The 24,623-nt window shown below is 36.3% G+C and overlaps 1 protein-coding gene across 1 annotated transcript in view; it reads left to right on the forward strand.

Annotated features, from left to right (window-relative positions):
- The window catches only part of FMN2 (formin 2), a 165,462-nt gene that overhangs the window by 79,601 nt on the left and 61,238 nt on the right, over positions 1–24,623 (forward strand). Inside the window, exons 8-11 of the mRNA XM_075706918.1 lie at positions 14,836–14,897; positions 22,410–22,501; positions 22,646–22,775; positions 23,735–23,881. Of these exons, the coding sequence (XP_075563033.1) occupies positions 14,836–14,897; positions 22,410–22,501; positions 22,646–22,775; positions 23,735–23,881 (431 nt within the window). The remainder of the gene's footprint in view (positions 1–14,835; positions 14,898–22,409; positions 22,502–22,645; positions 22,776–23,734; positions 23,882–24,623) is intronic.

Below are 24,623 nucleotides of genomic sequence, written 5' to 3' on the forward strand. Positions count from 1 at the left end.
AGTAGTCATCTTTCTCCAAATTGAAAAGTTTGTTTGGAACAACTTTCATACATGTTGTCTATTCTTTTGATTTTTACCTTGTCACCAGTCTACGATCCATAGTTCTCTCTCTTCTCTTTGCAAATGAGGTGACTAGCTCTGTATACTATTTTCAAGACTTATGTGCGCCATATGCCTACACCATGGTATCTCATCATCTTCTATTTCAGTCTCCATTTTTTCTGTTTTGTTACTGACATTCCATTTGCCCTTTAACTGTTGCTAATTATTGAGCTTATGTTTTCAGAGAACTATGAAAAAAATCTGGGTGTCTTTTAGGGCAGTGGTTGCTAATTTTGTACCCATCACAGTGTTTTTACAGTTTGGGTTCTTTTTTTCCATCTACTTTGCATGTATTGACACTGAATACTGGAGAGATCCTTTTGTACATGTTTGTGGTCAGCTTTAAAGTGGCTAGCTTTAAATACCTGCCAACATTACCACCTCACATTCATTAAACAGCACAGGAACCTGCAAAGATCCTAGTAAGGCTCCACTGCTACAACTCCATACTTTTAAAACTGATCATTTTTGTAATTGATTTCCTATTTTTTTGAGCAGTTTTTATTTTTAATTGGAGTAGACCTTTCCTCTTATCCCACGACAGCATCATTTTTTCTGAAGCCTTAGGTAAGGATTGTGAGGAGCCTTTTGCAAATCCAGTATCAGTCTGATCACTCTTATGTGTGGCTTTTTTTACTCCATTAAAGCAGTACTATTTAATTTGTTGCTTATGAGTGTCTACTACAAAATGACATGCTACCTCTCTTTCTCATTATATTGATTTAGCTGCATGTTCTGTAAAAAAAAACCTGTTCTTCAATATAAATATGTGGACATTTTCCAGGCACAGGAGTCAGACCGACTGGTTTGTAGTTTCCAGCACCATCTCAGGAATCCTCTTAAAATTTGCATTTGTATGTCCTGAAACTTGTTCAGTTTGAGATGGTGCCCAAAAAGTATCACTCGAGAAGTACAGAAATTGTCTGAGAACTTCTTTGACGTTTTCTGTCGTTGTGAATCCTAACACAAACACTTTGTTTAACCTTTTCTGATTCTCTTTCTTTTGTGCTCTTTTTACAGCAAGATCATCTGCATGCCCAACTGTTTCCTGTCAGGCTTCATACATCTGATGTGTTTGAAAGCAGTTTTATTACTAGCTTTATGCATTTGGCAAGTTGGGTTTAGACCTTTTTATTCTTGTCTAATTTACATTGAACTGGCGAGACTTTTTGCTTTTCTATTTTCTTTGGCCAATTTCCACTTTTTGAAGAGAATCTTTTATTTACAGGTGTCCCCTGTGCTCTTATGTTTAGTCATATATGTGGTTTTGAGGAGTTAGGAGTAGGGGGGACGTGAAAACACTGGGAGAAAAAAGGGTGCTTTTGAATTTTTCAGTTGATGATTTTCTATTATTTTTTTTCCTCTGAACCTCTAGTGTAGTGTCTGTAAGCTTCCTTCTGACCTCCAAGCTATTTTACCCTTTTAAATGGATTCTCATTTTAATGTAATTCCTCGTTGTAACGTCTAATTTTATGGTGATATTAAAAAAAAAAACACAACACCTTTTCCCCTGCCCTACAAAGAAATTTAATTTAAGACTGTTATGGTGTCTCCAACTGTTTTGTACACTATTCAGAAGTAAATCAAGTGTTGCTTCTCCTTTTTTGGTATTTCTGCCTAGTTGCTTTGAGTAATAATTGTAATATCCTAAAATTTAGACTCTGCATGATGCCTGAAAAATATACTTAACAGATTAAACCTTCTGCTATTATGTTCTCTATGTTGCATATTATCTTACAGCTTTTACCATTTAGAAGTCATTATTAACATGCTTGTTGAGTGATCCACAACGGGGTACTAACTCTGGTTTTTTCCATCTAGGCGTGAACTCCCTTAGCAGGGAAAGTGGTAGATCTGTCACGAGTGATTGCTTTATCTTAACTGGCTCACCCTTCCTTCGGTGTTCGTTGCCACTCTGCTGCAGTAAGCAATTACGGCACCATATATTGTGTTATTAGCGTCGCACTGATTATCTTCCTCCTGTTACACTTGGAGCAGCCGTTAAATCCACCGCTAAATGTAAATTTGCCCATTGCAGATGTTAGGTGCCTGGAAACCATATGGAAACACGTCGTATACACAGCCTGGACTTTATCTGTCGAGCTCTGCTTATCTGGGTCATTTTTCTGGCTCGTCTCCCTCGGTTTACACCTGGGCTTCCCTCCTGCCCGCCCCATCCCCACCTCTCCCGTCAGGGCCGCCTTCCCCGCCGGCGCCGGCCGCCTGGCCCCGGGCGGCGGGACCGGCTCCCCCACCCCCGCCCCCGGCCCGGCCGAGCCTCCCGCCGCCCCGGCAGGCCCCGGGTCCCCGCTTCCAGCAGCAGGTGGCAACAGCGGCCCGCGCTGCCGCCGCCGGCGGGGAGCTCCGCGCCCCACTCCCGGGAGAGGCCGGCCCGGCCGGCGGCAGAGCGCAGCCCCCCGCCCCGGCTGTGTCGGGCGAGGGCTCGACCCGGTGGCTTCGCCCCACTTTCCAGCCTTGACCCGGGCGCTGCCTCTCGGCATAATTCTCCCCCAGTGAATATCCTCTTCCAAAGAGGAGTTCTGAGTGTGAGAAAGGATGATGCAAAGGCGGGAGGGTGATTTGGTTGCTGTATCCCTCCATCATCCGTGGTAGTAGGGTAAGAAACAGGGCAGGGGAAATTATCATTTTACGCTGCAAAAATTGTGAAACGTTTAGTCGGAAAGACCGCTTTTCTTGTGCTGGAGTTGTGTCGGTGTTCCTGTACCTGTCGCTTTGTGAGGTACCTGGGTTTCTCCTACTTTTTTCCCTGCTTTCTCTTGTTCTGTCGTGATCCCTAGACAGAACAGAAGATCCGAGGTTATTTCTGTTGTTCCACTGTTCCACAGGAAACCTCCCCAAGCAGTATGTGTGAGATTCTATTTCAGTGTGAGGTGTTTTCTGTTTTTTAGTGAAGCTGCAATTGCTTGAGCTACCTGGACACAAAATATAACTCGATGGCATTGAACTGAAGCCCTGTAGAGCATCTCTTGTAATCTTAAAGTCCTCAGTAGGCCGAATCCAGTCATGATACTAAAATAAATACACATAGGTGATTCCAAATAACATTTGAGTACTTTTTTTTTCTTCCTTAGAATGCATATATTTTTGTTTTCCACATATCCAAGCATTTGGTTTTGTTGCAATCCCAGCCCTTATTTGCTTGAGTTATTAATACCAGTTTTTGAGAAACACTTTGGAGCATGAAAAAAAGATGGAACTTAAACCATAAACATGCCTCCTTCTGCCCTCAGTTATCACAGTATTGTGATTTGAATTAGTAAAGCTGTGTCATGTGTCATCTACCTAGCCAAAAATCTTTTTGCATTATTTTCATAATCCCACCACACTTAGAACATGGACTACATATCACAAGATCATTACATCATTTTCTTAGCATTTTTCTCTAGCTCTTTAATGCTGTAACTTCAGAATATTTGGTGAAAGGCTTAACATGTGTTACTATGATGAAATCCCTGGTGTTTATCCAGACATCAGACTGGGCAGACATGTAGAATACCAGGCTACATCTAAACTGCTCTCTGCTGTGCCAAAAATAAAATTTTAATTTGAGTTGGTCAATAAATTGAGGGTATGTAATTTTATTTCAGTGAGATCCTTATTTCAGTGAGATCCTTTCCCTCTGTCAGATGGTAGTGAATTTTTTTTTTTTTTTTTTGAAAGGAAACCTCCACTGTTTTGTGCTTGTAATTCCTGAGCAAGAAAATTTGTATTTTGACTTGTGATTGCAACAGTTGACTGTGCAGCAGTTACAGGTAAACGGGGACTTGCTTTGCCTGATTTCTGAATCCCTGTAGGTTTCCATGTAGTGTTTCTAACTATCTCTAGTACTACAATACTGATATCGTCATACACAACTGGCTAGCTTGAACCATAAGCAAGGAAAGCTTGCTTCTGAATGATCGTGCATGTCTTCATGGTTTTAAGAGAACTTCCAGTACTTTCTGTTGTAAATTATCAAAAGGTAGCAACATTCTGTGTAGTCTGTGTAAAATGATTTAGGCTTGTTGATGTTAGAGAAGACTAGTAGAGAGCTTCAGAGGGACCTAGCAAAGAGCAAACACGCAGCTCAAGTCTAGATTTCTAGAAAGAGCTTTCTAAGCGTTTCGTCTGGCTGCTAAATAAGGCAAGTCATGTAATATTGCCTGCTAATTTCTGCCTCAATCCATTAGTCTGTATAAATATGAACATTTTAGCAGTATAAATGATCTTGAGTTCCAGCTGAAATTCTGACCCTTCAACCTTTTGCTTTCTTTGAAGTCACTGATAGTTTTGCCATTGACTTTGGTGAGTCTAGGATTTCATACAAATACTTTAGGTGATGGAGAAGCCAATGTATCCCATGAAACATTGTTCAAAAGGTTACTTTCCCTCACTTTTAACACTGCAAATATTCTCTCTGTAGTGAATTTGTCAGATTAATTTACAGACATCCTTCATTCTCTCCTATGTTTGGTCTGCAAAATTACGGACCCATCTACTTTCAGATATCTTCTCATGCAGGTATGCGTAAGAACTGTAATCACGGTGCCTCTTAATTTTCTTCTGTATAAGCTAAACAGATCAAGCAATTCAACAGAAAGGCAAGTTCTTGAGGTTATTCTGCTATTTCCATTGTTGGTCTCTGATATTCCACCACCTATAGCTCTCTCTAGTCCAAAGATTGTTTTGACTTCTAGTTGCTCCTCGAGAGACAGGGAATCTTAAGTTAGTCATTGATTGTGATTACTAAGTGTAATCAAGACAGTTCTTTGGGTGAGTTTGAGTCTGCTCAGGAAAGAGCAGCTTTCCCATTAGCATTGCCACGTGGACTTCAGTGAGGATTAATAACTATTTTTCATATCTTTCTTTTCAGTGTTGGTAAAGATATATTTAGTTGCAGTAAGCTGAGAGCAGATTCCTATGGAAACCTAAAATACTCTCCTTTCTGATAGTGTTTCATGAGCCATTAAGTTTTCAGATCTACGAGTTAGGCAATTGTTAACTCATTTAGTGTTGACACTTAAGTAATTTGATGTAAATATTCTAAATTGCCAACTGGACACACCTGGAGCTCCATTAACCGTATACTAAGTGTGGGTAAATTGACAACACAAAATCTAAGATCTTAAGTTATCTGCTTACTGTAGAGAATATATTTTTTGGAAAAAATGTATGTTTGGTATCTACCCTGCTAACTTTATCAAATAAATATGCAGAGTGCTATATAACTGTATAAAACTGGTCTATCCTTGCCACTATTATGAAGGATGAATTGTGGTCACTTAATCTCAAATACAGTAGCAAAAAAATCAAGAGGTTCAATGGTGGATTAGAAGAATGATTAACGAGTGGAATGTGTATGAGGAACTTGGAAAGATTGAGAGCTGCTTGGGGTGACAGAGTAAGTCAAATAGTTCAGAGATCACATATGAAAAAGTTAGTGTCCTTCTAGTGATTATGATGTTAGAATAGGCATATTAGAATGATTCTTCCAACAGTTGGAATAATTTTGACCTAAATTTATTCTTGACTTTGCACTATTTTAAAGCTAGGTTTTGTCTTTGCCAGTGAACTAGCATGAACTAGATGATTCCAAATAAACCTCCTCTTCCTCCTCCTGTATTTTGTTTATCTTTTAGGGACCTCATTCTAAATGATAAAGCATGACATGAAAAGCTTGTCTCTTTGCTTATGGGCTGGACTTCTCAGAGTTACCCATGACTTTGTTTACTTTGAGCTACTCTAATGAAAATAGATAAGGTGGAATTAAACCAAAAGCCAGCAAATTTGAATTCTGAAAAAATCCATGCATAGTTAAAAGTCTCAATTAGTTTGGAGCCTGAAGGCTTGTTTGTACTCCAAACAAGTCTTGCTAACTTCTTCCAGCTGCATTCGGTAAGAGATGCTACCTTGTTCTGCAAAATTTGACTTGCATACATCCTTTGACTGTCATGGTTACACCATCACTGGTACCACAATTCACCTGTGGAACTCATGGACATAATGTTATTGAAACAGAGCTTGAAAAGCTTGAGAGATCTAAAAGAAAAGTCAAACACTAACACAAAGGAAGCCCAAATTTTATTTCACTTGACTCATGAATATAGCTATAAATCATATCTGTCTGCAGACAGATTGATACACAATGTCAGATCTACTGCATATGTGCCTTGCAGCTGATGTGTTTGTGCAGTTTGTTTTTATAACGTGCACTGTAAATACATACTGTCACGTAAACATCCCAAAAATATATTCCTCAAATATCCTGTTCTAGTATTCTCCCCATCAAAAGTGATATAGTTGGTAGGTATGACAAGTTTCCTTTTGAGAACCTCTAAACAGAATGCTTGTGGCATACTATACTACCTCAACCAGAAAGTGAAAAAGCTTAGTACAAGCTGATATTGAGGTAAAAGCCAATAGCACTGGTTTTTTTATAGCAGTAATTTTATTTTCTGTCACAGAATTTTTTTGCATATAAAATACATCCATATGCCAATGATTAATCTGATATTAAACTCTTATTCTTGAAACACTTTTTAAAATACATTTAGAGGACATGAAGTTTGCCCAGAGAACAACAAACCCCTACTATAAGCATAAAGCACAATTTAAAAAAAAAAAAAAAAACCAAAAAACCAACTTATTTAAATGGGTCTTATATCATTTGCATTTGTGTACTATGCTAAGCCTTAAGTAGCATTTTGGGAGTTATCATGGTAATCCTTTCCAGTTTGTTGAAAATCTTGAATCCTGCCAGTCAATCTTGTGCTTCAAATTCACTCCCCAAAGACCAGCCCCCTGGCAGGTTCATTGAGACTGTTTGCTCCTCTATGCACTATAGTTTAAAATAAGCATAATCTGGTAAAATGCCAGTCTTTTCTCAACCTTCCTATATCCCACACCCATGTTTTTTTCACCTGCCAAATTCAAACAAATCTTATCTAAACAATTAAGATAAGCATTGAAGTACTCTCTGTAGTCAAATCAGCAAACCTCTCAAAACCAGAACTGAAATACAATCTCTCTAAATTAAACAGTCTACAATGGCAATCATGTTTGTATTTAAACATTTTATTCTGAAAGGATTACAGCATTGGTCTCCATTTTTTTTCCTGCCTAGACAAGAAGGCGACATACTGAGTCAAACAAAATGTATTTGTTCTCTAAGAACTGATCTTGCACACTTTTTATAAACAAACTGTATAGGTGTATGAAGTTAGACTTCACATAATCAGTAACTGCTGTCCTTGACATAGTAGGCAATTGTTTGAATGTATGTAATGTAACTGTTTATATTAACTATGTATAGCTATGTATAAAATCTAGTTATATATTTTGTTGTATGTGTGTATATATATTTATATGTACGTAAAAAAGCTCTAGCAATACAAATTTATCACTATATATTGGGGAATAGGAACGCTAAGGACAGATGTCCAAAAAATTGAATTGTGTTTATAAGATCAGAATCAGTACAAAAAGTGATACTAAAGATTCACTCTTTTTGATGAAGTCTCCTACTTCTGTTACTTCAAATTTTTGCAAATGCATATTCTTACTTAATTGATTCTTATTTTATTGCTTCCCAGAAATGTGAGTGCATGTTCTTGAAGGTATTTAAAAATTTTAAGTCCTTTAAAAACAATCTGAAGCAAGCTAAGCTTAATCCGTGGCTTCTGCTTGGAAATTTTGTATACTGTTCTGGTTTCTTACACAAGCTTTAGATCAAGGTGAATTACTACCACAGTAAAACTGTGTGCAAGCAGTTCTAAGTGCTGTTTCTTGCCTCTGATCCATGCCGTATGTACTTGTGTTGAAGATCCAATCTCCACTGTGCTTTGCGCACTTAACGTTTTCATCCTGAGAAAGGTTAGAGTATTTGCTAATAGAAGAACATATCACAAAGGTACTGAGGGCAAGCAGGTAGGTAATAATATGAAATTGTTTTCATTTATGCTAAATCTAGGCAGTGCACATCCCCTACATACCTATTATCAACAGGGTATTTTTCTGCAAGTTGTGCAAGTCCAGATACTCCTGTTTAAAAATTCTTTTATTTCACTTATTTTCTGAGAATCTTTAAAAATTATACAGTCATGATCCTTGTGTGTTTTGCTGCAGCTCCCATTAGTACAGGAACAATTGGTTTTACCACTGTATTTTTGATATTTATGTAAACATAACATTTCTTTCAAAGAGGCTTATTCGGGATTTAACTTTCTGCATTAGGAGATTCACATTTCTATTATTTGAGATAAAGAAGACTCCCAAGAGAATAGCAGTAGTTATCAAGTTGTTGGAAGTATCACACACAAAAACATGACCTTGTGCAGTAGGCCTGTGTTAGATGAATGATGCTAATAAGTTCACATGGGGGGGAGGGGGAAGAGCAAATTATAGCAATTTTTGAAGTTGTGGGTTTACTATGTAACCAATAAAAGACTGCAATAAAAGACTGCAAATTTTTAAGTTTGGTTGATTTTTAAATATAAAGTTGGATTTAAATCTGGCTTTACTTTGCAAGTAGCTTGATACTGCATCATACCATAATCCTTAAAACAGCAAAGGAAGCCACTGCACTTTAATCTTCTAAGGCTCTCTTGGCTCTTTTGTTGATGAGAACGTTGAGGCAGATGTTTTTTCTTCTACTTCTGAATTGAGCAGTTCAGGTGTCGGTCATTCCAAGGAACCTGATGAAGTTGTCTACACTGAGACTTTTTTTTCTGATTTGCTTGTATTTGTGTGTGTGGTGTTCTTGCATTTGCTTCCAAAGACATCTGTCAGTGAAGGCTTCCATTCTGTATTCAGTGAACAAACAAACAAGTTTATTTGTTCTTTTTCTCTAATGTGTTTTCAGAAACATTTAATAAGTTGATCAGGCTATATACTGTCTGACTTGTGTTTCTTGTATCAGAATTTTCCATTGCTTAAGGTTTTGCCAGTATGTTAGTTTTCTAATGATGTTGGGGTTTGACCATTTGAACCTTACTACCCACATGTTATTCTTGGAGCAGCTATTTTTTTTTTAATTAACTTAGAAATAATTTTTCAAGGAAGATTATACAATGTGACACATTTGACCTACTCATCTACTCATGTGCCTTTTTTTTCCTTCCAAATATCCTTTTTAGCTATTTGAAAATGAATGTCTTATCAAATTTTTGAGTACAATTACTTGAGAACATTTCAGAAGGTTGAATGACTTCTAATGTTACAGTTCTGCCTCAAAATTATGTAGTAATTTTGAGACTCTATTTATGTACAGTTTATTGTTTCTATATAACATAGATAGAGGTTCTTAGTAAAAACAAAGTCCATTTTTGTTGTAAGACTGGTTGATGCCTTTTCTGTTTCTTTCACTCTTCCGCTTGGAGTAAAATTCCTGGGGTATAGATGGTTTAATTGTAAACATGGAGCAGAATTATCTGTGGATGAAAGTTAGGAAAAAGTACCATGGAAATTGTAACTTCTCAGTATCCTGTAATCTTGCATGTTATAGTCACACGATGGGCAGAACAGCTGTGAAACCCCCAAATCTGTGCCCCACACAAAACTGAGCGATGAAAGTACCATGAATATCTGCTGAAGATGTAGGAGGTCCTTCATTCAGTGCATAAGAATCAGCCTGCCTTTGTAATTTGCTGAAGTGGCTGCCTGTTGCTGCCATTTGACAGAGGAGATGTGAAGTCTTGCAGAGATTCTTGGTGATCTGGAGAAAGAGAGCACATGTGAAAGCAAGAGACAAAGATGTGCAGGAAGAAAAAAGGAGTGGTACTGCCGGCTTTTTGGAGAGTCATGGAGAAGTCAATTGTGGTGGTAATCAGCATGAAGAACTTGGGTGGGTGGTTTGCTTGTTTGTCTTCCTGAAGCATGGATCTGAGTATAGCAGGATTGGTTCAGAAGTCCTTTTGCAAATTTGAGTTGGTTTTTCTTCAGCTACTGCTTCTTTCTGAGGAGTTAAACTGTAATCTGTTATCAGTCAAGTAGGATTTGGAAATTGCTCAGTCAGCTTTTGGGGAGACAGCAGTGCTTCTAGGAGGTCTCAAGAAGAGGACACTCACTTTGAGATGGAGTCTGGAGACAGAAAAGCTTAGGAAGCATACTTGGAAAGGCCAGAGAAGTGGAGCATGAATTGAAACCTGCCCTGAGAAAAGGGAAGACATAAGACCAAGATTTGGACTGAATACCAGTCTTCTGAAAGTCACCCATAAGTGAGATTGTGCTAATGAGAGGTTTATGACATAAAAGTTGGATCCAAAGGATCAGGATGATAATTCTTTTTCTTCTTCCTGAAATTCTACTCAGTGGGAAATTTTTAATTTTGGCCTTTTCACTTTAAAAGGAAATTCCAGAGTTTGGGACTTGCAAACAGAATAGAGTTTCCCAGCAAATGGGTAGCTGTAGGAAGTTGTCTTTTCTCTAACAGTTAATGTAACTGGTACTATCGGTGGATTTAGATTCATAGCCTCAGGCAAGTGTAGGTTTGCTGTGTCTATATCGCTTATCAATTTTGTCTTAGTGGTAGCTGGTAGGTCACATGCTCCTAGATATATGAATAATCAACAGTAACAATCTGTCTTACAATAAAAAAAATTACAGCTGCTTCCTTCTATAGTCTTCCTGAGAATACACTGTGCATCCTCTAACTTCCTGCTGGTGTTTTCTCATGCATTTCTTCTTCAGGATTATATTTGCTGGCAAAAACTTTGATCTCGTTGGTGGCTTGGTTACATACTGTGTTCCCCTGAAGACATGTGGGTGGTGATTATTCATTGTGTTGGGTTTTTTTGTGTTGTTTTTTTTTTAATTGTGTCTGTGTTCTAAATTGGCTTCCATGTATGTCGGAGAAGGTCCATCTGTTCTCAGAGTTCAAGTATGCCTCTGAATGTGGTTGTGTGCTTTACATTAATCTCGCTCTTTTTTTTTTAGCAGCAATATTATCTTTCTGTCAGATAAATTATCTTCTAAGGTGCCTAGCCAGACTTGCAAATTAATTGATATTATTAAGAATAGTAAGTCTTTGTCTCTCTGCATATATTTTATTGTCCTTCCAGTTTGAAAGTAGTACTTAAGCTGGCTTTGTTATTGTGAGTTTGCATAATTTATTTTTTATTCAATTTATATTGTTAGAAATACAGAATAGAATGGAAACTCTTCCATTCTGCTATAACTTCTATATATAATTTCTGTCCCAAAGATACCAGTTTAAATTTCCATATAGATTGTGACAAAAACAATGAGAATATCAGGAAAGTGTAAGAACGACAAGAGATTCCTGAAGCCTTTATTTTGGCTACAAATCCTTTGAAATCTCTTTCTCCTCCTCAGTCCTTTACAGTGTCAAGCAACCCTTGCAATTCCTCTTCAATCCTTCTTTGTACTGGGTGGATTTTCTGTAATCATCTGTTGGCCAGTGCTTGCTTAAAAAAAGAAAAAAAGAAAGTTATTGGTTTGTAGTTCCTTTTATTTTTATCTGTGCACATTTGTGTGTGTATCTGGACGTACTTGGTTCAAATCTGATTTAATCATATCTATACGACATATGTATATACACACAATTATATAAATGTACATCGAGTAATTTTACAGTATTGGGGCTTGAAACTGGTGCTGGCTTGCTGGTTTTATTGGCAGCATTGGCAATAGGAATGCAAGAAAATAGCAGAACTGTGAAATCTTGAAGGTAAGAACTAAATGCCTGAGGATGATGTGATTAAGACAAAGTTGTTTCTGTTGGAGTAAAAGCCAACAGATATTCTTCACTGTTGTCTTATGAATGTATCAGAAAGGCTGGATGAAGTGCTGGCTATTAAAGATCTTTTCATAGTAGCCAAGACCAGGAAATGGCAATGTCAACTTTGAAACAAAAAAAAATCACTTTCTAAAATAATGACACGGGTGAAAACATCCAGTGACTGCAAGACTATTATAAACCCTTCTCCAGATGTTTCCATCAAAGTATACTGGTATTGTAGCATAGCTCAGCATATTTTCATACAAAGAAATTAATGTTTGTCTATATTTTTCTTCTTTATTTTGCCACCATGTATAGAATCCTTAGATTTTTAGATATTTGTGTAGTCATGCTGGTTGTAGGGAGGGGGGCATGTTTAGCTACTAAGCTTGGCTGCATAAGGAAACATCATTGTTTTTATCAGTTCAAATTGTCTAGATAATGGAATTAAATATACAACAGTCATGATTTATATTGCCAACTATCATGTACTGCATGACAATGCTGCAGTACCACGAAGGAACAGAAGCTCATCTCCTGATTGCTCGGCGTGGGGGGAGCAAACCTATGGTGAACACTGAAAAATCCTAATGGGGTGCTAGAGTGCTACTTATGAACATATACATCTTTAGATGAAATACATAGAAATACATTTGTCTTGGGGGGGGGTGGGGTGGGGGTGAAACATATATACTAGGATCTAATTTCTCCAAGTCCTTCTCTCAGACTGATTTTGTTTTAAGCAGCTCCCTGAAGTATGTACACTCTTCTGCATACCTGTTTTGTTGAAAGTACACAGACCTGGCACCATTGTGTTTGCCAGGCGTTCTCTTATCTCCTGCAGGCATTCAAACAAAAGTGTTCTATTGCTCCCTGAGTAATCCGTGGGTGATCTTAACACTGAGCAAAAGTCAGAGCAGGAACTTATGTCATATTTCTTAGTGCAGGAGTAGACAGTCTCTGGAAGGAAGGGAGGGGGATGGAGCAGAGAGAAGACAGCCACAACTCAAATAGTTGAAGGGTTGTGAGTGTGTTCATATATGAAAACACTGCGTAAGCATAAGAATGCTGAAATATAGGGATAATACAAACTGAGTTTCATAATATAGCCTGGTTTTAATAAAGCTGTTTGTGTATAGGCTTTGACATATGTGTCTTCTTAAAGTAGAGAGCTCAAACCAATCTAGACCTGGGTTCTATGTGCATGTTAATTGTAGTCTCCAGTTCTACAAGGCAAATTTGGCATGTTTTTAAGCATGCAGATAGTCCTGTTGAGCAATAGGGATTATTAAATACCATGTATACTACAGTACCTTGTTGAGAGGGCATCTTTAAGTGTCTGTTGCAACAATCGTTACACTCGGGGGGAGGAGTTTTAAAATATGCCAAATAATTAGTAGCAGATTTTTGCATGTGCTGCCTCCCCCAAAACAAAACCCATGTTGCTTCCTGAACTGTTAACTGTTACATTGCCATTATCTTTCAGATTCCCTTGCTTTCTGGTAAGGGAAAAATGGAAAGAAAAAAAAAAACCCAAAAAACTATTTCTGAAAATTAAAGAATTTCCTAATAATTTTTTCTTTCAGTCCTAAAAGTTAGCTTCATGCCCTGCTTAGAGATACAGTGTAGCCTGCTTTAGTTTAATCAAGATCAACACTTCTTTGTTTGTAATTTTCTTATACTGTAACTAAAACTATGTCTCAGGCCTGGAAAGGGGAAACATGATGAGTCCCAGACTCAGAGTGGTATCTCTAAATGCTTTAGAGCAATCGGAAACACATGAGCTTGAATTATATTGTCTGTAGTCTTTAGGTGTATACACAGAATTTCTCTGTGACAGTTAAGGACATGGATTTATAGAACAAAGTAACCTAGTGCTGGGTTTCTAACGTTGATCAATGTTGCAATTTCTAGATTAATCTTGCATCAAGGGATTGTTCTACTTGTTGTACGCATGCACATACACACACACACATACACAAAGCCCATAACAAAAAAGGGTACAAATTAATGAAGGGCAAAATAGGAAGAAGACTGGTATAGTGTGATAAAAATTATTCATTACCATCACATAGGTTCTAATGCAACATTCTAAACTTCTTTCAAGATTTAAAATCTGAATGAGGAAAGTTGGATTTATCTGGCTTTTGAATGAATGGTCAGTGTGCTTGCAAAAAATATGTAAGAGAAAAAGTACTGAAAAGTACTATTTGTAAAATAATTCTTTGTATTAGCTGAGAATAATTCCTCACTAGCTTGCACAAACATTTCCTATGCCTCATGAAATGTTCCCAATACAAGTGGGGAGTCAGGGTTGTGTTCCTAAAAGTGTGCCCCTCTTAATGATTTTTTTTTTTTTTTTTTTTGTTGTTGTCCAAGTTAGGTAGATGGAAATAGCTCTCTCTGTGCTGTTGAACTGGCTTTTTGACAGTGAAAAAATACAGTATGTGTGTGGCGCCAGAATTGGTTGGGAACAGGAAAGGCATATTTTGTATCTGTACTAAACGTGTCGGCTTAGTGCATAGAAGACTTGACCCTTGTCAGGTGTTTTGAAGTTAACTGGCTGACTTATGGATTAATCAGTTTAAGACTGAAGCCAACCAGTGACAGGAATGAGCTTTGTTGTGTGAGTGTGTGTGTGTGTGTGTTTGGCTGTGGTGCAGATTTACAAATTTTTATAATGCTTTCAGTCAGACCGTGAAAGTCTGATGTAAAGCTTATCTCTGATCTCTGGCTATGGCCATACTCGTGGGATCATGTTTGTGTGTTTGGGGGGAGGGCGATGAATTCTTTAACACTTGACACCTGGCTCTACCAGGTTTCTAGCCCATAGTCTTAGAAACAGCACTATTCAAAGCATTAATAAAGTTAAAACCCTTAAGCTGTATGACCAGTAGGTCATAAAAGCTATTGCCGAGTATTGTGCTCAGTCTTTCTTTCACAGCTGGATTATCATCCTGACAACTAATTCTTTTTTCTTTTGTCTTTTTTTATAGCTGTTGTGAACTTGGACAACTCTGTGGTTGACCTGGAGACCCTTCAAGCCCTGTATGAGAATGTGAGTAATCAGAGGAAGTCCATATAATGTAGGAATAGTGTAGGTCCATGTGAAGGTATTTTTTGGTTTGCATCAGTAATATTTATAAAGCTTGTAGAACGTGTCCTATTTTGAAGCGACTTTATTTTCCCTAAAGCAATGAAAATAATACGCATTTAAATTGTATTAATTGCCAGTGCGTTTTATATAGTGCATACGTTTTTGTATAAGTAACATAATCAACTTCTAAATGGCTAAACAGAAATTGGTTTTGCTCCTTTTTTTTCCTTCTTGGGTGGGGCAGTCTTTGGTCAATACGTATCAGACCTTGCACTCTAGGTCTTTGGCTTCACTTCATAACTTCACTAACATAACAATGCTGTTCAATAAAAAAAAAAAAATGTTTTAATAACAGCAATCATTCCATTTATGGAACTGTGGCTTTTAATTATTATTACTTCAGGGATTCCTCCAAAATAATTTTAACTCTTTGAAAGGAAAAGGATTGTTTTAAGTTAATGCAATGAAAAGCAGTATAAACTGCCAGGGGGCTTAATAAATGTCTGATACTAATCATCAGAGAGTGTTTGACCACCAGGTATGCGAAATCAGGGATTCAGAATGTACTCAGGCATGTTCTAAAACTTTACAAGGCCAGTCACGTGCAAAATTCAAAAAAGTTTCTGTCTTCAGCTGAGGCCAGTAAGCACTACCCCTTTCTCCAAGCACATTGCCTGAATACACGGAGGTCTGGCTAGGCATCTCTAGAAAGAGCAAAGAGGCTTTCTATTTACCCTCCAGAGAACCTGAAAATATGAAACATAGAGCTGTAAGCCACAGAATGGTGTTGAAGGCATGCTACTGTATTGGATTTTTTATTTCCCTCATGTTATAGTTTTGATAATATGTTAATTACTTTTACACCTTTCCAATTTTTGGGTTTTAGACTCCAGCTTTTTATGGCCTACTTTGGAATGATTTGTTTTATGAAATGTCTCATAAATAATCCACTTTGGGGCCTGAAGAGAGAGACAGTAAGCTCTAGTCCACTTTCTAGAAAAAACAAAAAGCTAAACAAAATGAAAAAGAACAATCTGACAAGAACTAGGAAGCACTTCTCTTGTTTTATCCCTGAAGAATTAACTTGCTCAACACTGCTCAGGAAGATAATGGTCAAATGGGAAACCTATTCTAACTACCCCAAATCTTTATACTTTAAACACTTCTCATCCTTATGCCACAGCATTTCTGGTGGGTTATTTTTATTTTACATTATTTTTAATCTGGTCCCTTATACAGCACAGCTATATCTTATTCCATAAGTTCCTTAACATTTAAAAAATTGAAGTAATTTTATATATTACATATGCGTGATTGTAAGAGATTGTGTTGTGGGAAGTATGGAATAGATACTGCCCTCATGATCAGTTTTTGCATACTTCCCTCTTTTATATTGCATGAGACTTTAATTTTGGTATAAAAAAAATAGTCCTATGTGGCTAGTGTACTAATAGGATACTTTTCAAATGCTTTCTTAATGTCATCTCTAATATACTTCAGAATTCCAGTATAATGGATTACCTGCAAATTTGCAGTTTGTTGAAATAACGAAATACTATTGTGTTCCTTTTGTCATTACCTTCACTAATTACAGAAAATTAGGAAGTCTAGGAAATGTTGTCCTGACTGAGGAAAATATCATATGTTAATCTCTGTGAAGACTCAAAAAGCTGGAATGACTTTTTATAGTCATTTGACTATAATATATTTCTTTGCTTTGAATAGAAGACAGATCACCCCAACTTTATCACTATATTTGCTGGGTACAAGACAAAAAAAAAAAAACCAAACCAAAAAACACCAACCAACCAAAAAAACAAAGAACAAAAAAAACCCTAAATGGATTATTTGGAGAGAGCTTCATAAAGGGAACTGAATTTTAATCCTGGATCCTCTGTTTGATAAAGCTGTGTCTTGAAAGAAGCATTTTTTTTTTAGTTTAATTTTATTTTCTATTTTTACTTTCAGTCTTGGTCAAAACACGTCAGACCTTGCATTTTCTTCCCTTAGTAGTTTCACTAATTATAACAATATTGTTCAATAAAAAAGTGTAAGCAATAGGGTGGCACCAGAGAGCCTGGCATGTTTGACTCCCCCCTTATTTCTCAGCCTCATCCTGTGTTGTAAGTGCAGATAATTTTGCCTCATTTGGCTACTTTGTAGCCATTAAATTACTTTTTAGTGTTTAGGGTTTATTTATTGGATTGGGATTTTTTTTTTTTTCTGGATATTTAAATACCACTGTACTAGTTCTCAGCCTTTCTATTTGATCTCTATGGAACATATGGGAGCATTTGTTTTATAGTCTTCCCTCGGAATGTAATCATTTTTTCTGATTGCATATGTCTGGCATGGTGCTTCCCCTTCTTAAATGTGAATGAAATTTGGGCAGTCTCCAAACCTAAACACACCCTAATTTCAAAAGCCACAGTCCCGAGGGCTCAATTCCTGTTTACTGAGGAATTAGAGTCTTGTTAAACCACAGAGTTACTGTATACATCTTAGTGACTTTTTATAAATGAAGAAACCCACACCCCACCAAAGACCCAAACCCTCAATAATTTATTTAATAGTATTAGGTGGTATTGCATCAAGCGAGAAGGACTTTGTTACTGCAGCACAGTGACATAGTTCTTACACATGGTTGTGTAGTTTGCTTTATAAAAAGTTGTTTAAACATGTGTTGATAACCAGCTATATATTAAGATCTAGACTATTTTAAAGGAGGGTCTTAATAGATAAAACTACATGTGGAACAGTTAATTTAATGTGCTTTTACAAACTCCCTAATAGCAATGCTTTCAGGTAGCAGCTATAACTAGAGAGGGAGAAGGTAGATAAAATCCAGTACAGCTGGCAATTTGCTGTATGTGGTTAGGATATATTGGTTGTGATGAGAAATGTACTTATTTGCAAATAAGGAAATGTTTACTTTGAAAACGGGTAGCCTCTTAGTAGCTGAGGTTGTAGCTAAAATATCAGTATGAAACAAGATAAGCCTGCTTATGCTTATGTCATCACTATATTGTGAAAATAAGTATATAAAAAAATCAATTAAAAATTGAATCAAAGGATTATCTTTGATCTATGGATTTGCCCTTTTCAAATCTCTTTACATCACAAAATGAAACGTGTATACTTTCTCAATTTGACTCCTGGTAAATTGTCCACCCTGTCTCTATCTTTAAATGACTTAGGTCAATGCTTTCAAAAACCTCAAAATGCTATTTGCAAGAGCAAAAGGCACCCAGAAGTCTGAAGTGCATGCCTCCACTCTGCCACTAAAATTCAAACTTTCTCCTCAATTATCTGTTGTGATTTTTTTTTTTTAAATTGGCAATTACAATACGATGTCTTAATGTTTTTCTGCAAAGACTATAGATTGTACCTGACTTCTGATACATGACCCAGCTTCAAAGGAACATGATAGTTGTTATTAACCTGGGTATCTCTGTACATCCTTGTTGTTTCAGTGACTTTTGACTAAATTCTTTAGACAAGTCACTCGATGCTTTTGAAATATATAACATTAACTTTGAAAAACAAGCTGACATAAAAAATCCACCCCAAAATTAAAAAAACCTACACACTTTTAAACTGATCTAAACTCAGAGCTAAGGTTCTGTTGCAAGGAAAAAAACTAACTAGGAAATGTAAGATTTATGTTGTGAAATGGAAAAATGACCCTTATGAACTTTGGTAAGACCAAATATTAAGTTTGTAATATTTGTAAGTTTATGCTCTAGCAAAGGTGGGAAAAGAGTTAAACTAAAGCAGTGTATTTTTTGCAATAATTTATATCAGATTTATGCTGTCTGATTTTAGATATAGTTAATATAAAATGCTGGTATGTTATGCTATTTTGTTCCATTTATGATGCTATATAATAGCTAAAATTCAAGGAAATAAAGAGCACCTCAAAGAGGTGCTAGTTCAGTCAGATTAATGACTTTTATGAGAAGTATCTGTTGAATGTGTTCTCTCTTGACACAAATGTTGGTGGGTAATACATAAAAGCTTTTTTTATGATCTATCTGCAAATTAGAGAACAGATAAACATTAACTGTAAAGCTAACTGGTAAAAATTCTGAGAAATAATCTTCAATAATACCTGTGCAGAGGGCATGTCAGCCTTATTCCTTTTCTATCATAATTTAAAATACATGTAAATCAGAATTCTGGATACCGGAGCCAAAATTAGTGACTTGAAACTCAGGTTTGATTTTGAGCTTGCACCATATACTTGGACCTCTTGATTTTGGTGAAGAGTGTAAACCATATCTCTTGAGTTTTGCTCAGGCCTACCCATGCGTGGATCATGCTTAGCCTTCATATCTTTGCAAGTTGTTATTTCTTTGCATACACAATTTGAGGATAATGGCTTAAATAAGGAATAGTGAGTCTGCCTAACCTTTGCCTGTGGGATTTGGTAGAGAAACATTAACAGATTGAACATGCATGTATATAATAGATTGCTGCGATAATCACTGTAATACTTCACTATGTGTAGAAAGCAAGAAGAGAGAGTACTCTCACTATGTATTCTAAAGAATTTGCAAGTAACCATTTAGCTTTATGCTCCTTGCTAAAATATTTTCTCCTCTTTTACTATTATGAAAAATTTTCAAGTGATTTCCTTTCAGTTTAACAGAAGAGAATATACTTCACAGATTGGCCCAAAATAATAGAACTTAATTTAAAAACTGTTAGTACAAGAACTTGTTTACTTTTACAAAAAACTTGTTTACAGTTTACAAGTGTAAATTGAATACATAAGTTTTTTGAAGTGTAAGTTGAATAAATAAAATAGATCTTCTTACAAGGTCATGTCGTTTGCATACCTAGACCGCCATGGCTCTGATGGCATGACCAGTGGAACAATGCTACCTCTCTTGGCATCCTTCTGATTTCTAAATTTTATAGATTTCATCCATTGCCAAGAGAGTTTTTACTGATTTGAAAAAAAATAGAAGCTTTCTTTTTCTTTTAACTGTCCGTTGGGTAAGAATGTTCTAGATGAAGTGAAGAAATGTCCCATTTACACCTGCTTCCTAACACAAAACCAAAATCAAGTCTTTCTCCTCAACAGCACCTGCACTACTTAAGTGGAAACTTCTGCAGTTAGTTGGATCTTTCCTAGTCCTTTCCTAGTCTGTGTCCAGATGAGTCTTCTAAGGTTAAAAATTGATACAATTTTCTGATCTTAGTGTCTTGAAAATTTCCTTCTCCTCAGGATAGAATTATACAAGCAGAATTTACTACTGTAATTATGTTCACGTCCTATGCCTGCCTTGACAGAAACTTTATGTAGAAAAGTACCTTTGGAGGATGAATCCCCAAATTTGTTTTCTCACACTGAAGTGATACTGGGGTGGGGAATTCAGTAAACTGGGTGTTATGGATGGGCCATTGCCAGTATACTAAAATTAAACACTGGTAAATTAGTCTCATCGTAGCCCTTGTTAAATGAGAAAGGGATGATACAGTATACATAGATAGATTAAGGGAAGGATCAAGAAGGTCAAGGGAAGTGATAATTCTCCTCTTCTCAGCACTGGTGAGACTGCATCTAGAGTGCTGTGTCCAGTTCTGGCCTCCCCAGTGCAAGAGACATGGACATATTGGAGTGAGTCTAGTGAAGGACCACGCCGATGATTAAAGGCTTGGAGAATGTATCATACAAGGAGAAGTTGAGAGAGCTGGGGTTGTTCAGCCTGGAGAAGAGAAAGCTCAGGGGGAGCTTATCAGTATGTACAGATGCCTGATTAGGGAGGGGGAGTAAAGAATACAGAGCTAGACTCAGTGATTCACAGTGTAAAGACAAGAGGTCGTGGGCATCTTGAAATTGATATACTGGAATTTCTTGGAGATATCAAAACCTGGCTGGACAAGACACTGAGCAACCTGCTCTAGTGCCAGGGGGTTCAACTAGATAATCTCCAGAGGTCCCCTCAAACCTCAATTATTCTACTAATCTGTGGTACAGGTACTACCACCATTATACTTTCTTAGTGTCAAGAACAAAGTTTATTGTTGGGAGGAAAAAAAATGAAGTTGTTTGCAATATTTTCTATCTGTTGGAGTATTTAATAGATAAGATCAGACTACTTTAGAGAAGGTGACCCTTGAAGAACATCCACAGAAATGCTGGCTAAGTATTAGGAGGTATATTATTCAAGACAGATGGCCTTGCTGTCATTTCCACACTACTTGAAGTAATCGGAGAAACTCTGAAGTGCTTTTGCTCTAAGTGACTCTTCGATCTTTTCATCTTTCTGTTTCATGTCAGTATTTTCTCCCTTTTCACATGGAAAGATGTTCAACAACCTCAGAAGAACTTTCCAAACCTGAGTTTCTGTTTTCAGATTGCTGATGGAGCTGTGGCAGTATGATTTGAGATAGTTCCATAATCATGCAAAAGCATGCAAGAAAGAATTCTGATGCAGCCTATCTTTTGCTTTGCCATTGTTTAAGTAGTTAGAATATAATTTTCCACTGTTGCCTTCAAGTTCTGTGGTGGAGTAAGTTAAAAAATATGTGTAATGTTTTCTTAAAGGAATAAAGGTAGATATATTTAGTTCTTTTTTTTTCACTCTTGCATAGATTTGTGTTTTGAATCTATTTCGAAAACCACCATGTCTGTCAAAAGAAGGGTCAGAAGGAGAAATTTCCATTCCACTTTTATTCCTTTTCCTTTTTTATTCCATGCCATTCCATTTTCCAGTACTGCAGTGGGAAAAAATAATTTCACTGTAGCATGGAGCACAGAGAGAAGTGAGGCTCTGTTTCTTTTGATTGGAATATTATTGAAGAAAAGACCACACAATGTGCCACAAGGTTCTCCAAGAAACTAGGCAGTTTACATGTAATTGTTTTGGCTTATTAAGATAAAAATGAAAATCATTTTAGTCCAAAGAGGTATGCAGTAGTTCTCATGTATTATAGTATGTATGATAGTTCCATTATAAATCAACTATTTTTGTCATTTCACAGTGTTTTCCAAATACCAAATAAAATGTGAATTGCAGTAAGCAATGCAAACCTATTTTCATTTAGTTTAAAAAAAGATATTATTTAAATATATATCTAAAGATCAGATTGCATTCAAATGCAACCCAACAGGTTTGGAAAGAGAAATACAACTCAAGAAGAGAGTTCTTTGATCCAAAGACTTTATAAACAGCCAAAGAAAAGGGATTGGGAACGAAGATTATTGTCTCACTGCATGCTTGAACGAATAAATCTTTTGCAGATTACTAGTAGTCAATAATATTTTTTGGAAGATGTTCTGTTTTCCATCAGATGTATTTATACTTAAAATCACTCTATGGACTAAGTAGTTTTACTATAAGCAGATGCTAGAAGGAAAAGAAAAATCTATGAACATGATTTGTTACAAGGGCATCTTTCTCTGTGTTGTTTGACTAGATTTTTAATTAACACTTTTTAATTACTTTGTTTCCTTTATTCCAGAGAGCACAGTCAGATGAATTAGAAAAAATAGAAAAGCATAGCAAGGCATCCAAGGAAAAAGAAAATGCCAAGTCTTTGGATAAGCCGGAACAGTAAGAACATACTTATGAAAGAACAGTTTTGCTTGCTTCATAAAACTTTCCCTGCTATAGTAACCTGTCTAGAGATGTTATAAAAGAGAAAAAATACTTTACCAACTGACAGTGACATATAATTTTCTTTAATCACTCCTACAGGTTCCTCTATGAACTCTCACTAATTCCTAACTTTTCAGAACGTGTATTTTGCATCCTGTTCCAATCAACATTTTCAGAAAGCATTTGTTCAATCCGTCGCAAACTTGAATTGTTACAGAAACTGTGTGAGGTAAGTTGTGCTCTGTGAAAAGGTAGAGCTAAATTTCTGATATTTAATCTTGTTAAGTTGTGCTCATATTTCAAAAGTTTTTGCTTTATTTACTTCAAGTACTCATTAAATCTGAAGGATAGCAGAATAGAACATTTTATGATTGTACTTCAACATCAAAGCGAATTTTAAGATTAGCTTGTGGTACAAAACTGTATCATGCTTTTGCCATCAGTGTATATGAGTCTCTGGAAAATAGTGTACCTTCTCCTTTTGTTAAAGCAAAATCTTCCCTCTTCACAGTGATCATGTCATTCCTTTCCAAATGAATGCCAGTTCAGTCCACCTTGTGTTTTCTTGGATTTTGGAAGTGTGCAACTCAATAATATCTCTGATATCTAATATCAGTTAGAGATACCAATGTTCCCTCTAGCTAGAAGAGATTACTGGAATTTTGTGGTCCCATGCAAAACAAATACATGGCTTTAAAATGCAGGTTTCATCAGTATTTTCATAACTGAAAACTATTTGAAATATTTCATTTAATGGTTTTACTATTTAATAGATTTTTTTTATTTGATTGATTAAATGTTTTAATTGTTCCATGTAGGTTTTTTATGAACTTCTTGCAGAATTATCTCCTAAATTAAATATTCCATTCACAGTATCAGCATCAGTTAAGGAATTACTAGTTTTTTTTTTTTCCTGAACGGGTCATCTCTGATAATATTGTATAGATTTCCTGTTATTTTTTTCTAAGTATCCATTTTAGGGATAACATGCTCCATTCACAACAAATTATATATTGATATTATACTTCTACATGTTGCAGAAGAAGGTTGTTAATTCCCTATATTTGAGCCTTTATATAACTATTATTTCTAAACACAGTATCAACAAATCTGCTTGTCAGTAATACTGTTAACCGTAAATATTATTGTGACTTTGAACAGAGAATTGTTTCTGTTTCTGTTTTGTAGACGTTGAAAAATGGGTCAGGAGTTATGCAGGTCCTGGGTTTGGTTCTTGCCTTTGGAAATTACATGAATGGTGGAAACAGGACACGAGGACAGGCTGATGGGTTTGGACTAGATATCCTGCCAAAACTGAAAGATGTCAAGAGCAGTGTAAGCTGATTCTACACTTCCTGTAGGCCTGAGACTGTTAAATTCTCAGAAAATTACTTTGTCTCCATTTCTGAGTAAATAGTGTGAAACTTATGAAGGAATGTCAAAGGGACTTCTTTTGTTACTATGCTTAGCTGATCAGACTTCTAGAGTTGGATGTATTTCTGTAGAAATATGAAAATGAACTGTCTCTTTTCATCACAAACAAAAGTATGTTAAATTATGTCTTAGTTCCTAATCTGTTATGCATTTGGCTTTTGGTACACTGCATAGTTCTAACTTTTCCTGTAGTCAGAAGCAATACTATGATCATTACACTGAAAAGGTTTATTAGAGAAGTGGAAACAGTTATAAAAGAACAGTTAACTGTGATTCAATGCTGATTTAAAATATTTGTGAGGAAAAAAAAAAAAAAAGTCACTCCTGAAAATGATCCTAAGCATTTTGAGATAACCCAAAATTCATCCTTTATATACATCATGATTACAGAATGTGCATTTCACATTGGATCATGGAACCACCCGAGTGAAGACTAATCACAGCAAGTACTTGGTGATTTAAGATTTGTCTGGTATAGTCATCTGAGTAAGGAGAATGATAACTAGTCTTGTTTCTTGCTCAGTGCTAAACGGGAGCTTGTGTGTTACCAGCACTTTTTCGGCTTTGGTTATTAAGATTGCAGTTGTATTCAAATATCTGCTTTTGTTTACAAGGAAACAATGTTCAAGTCTCTATGGCCATG

This window comes from Pelecanus crispus, chromosome 3 (assembly GCF_030463565.1).
Source record: "Pelecanus crispus isolate bPelCri1 chromosome 3, bPelCri1.pri, whole genome shotgun sequence".
NCBI classification, from domain to species: Eukaryota; Metazoa; Chordata; class Aves; order Pelecaniformes; family Pelecanidae; genus Pelecanus; species Pelecanus crispus.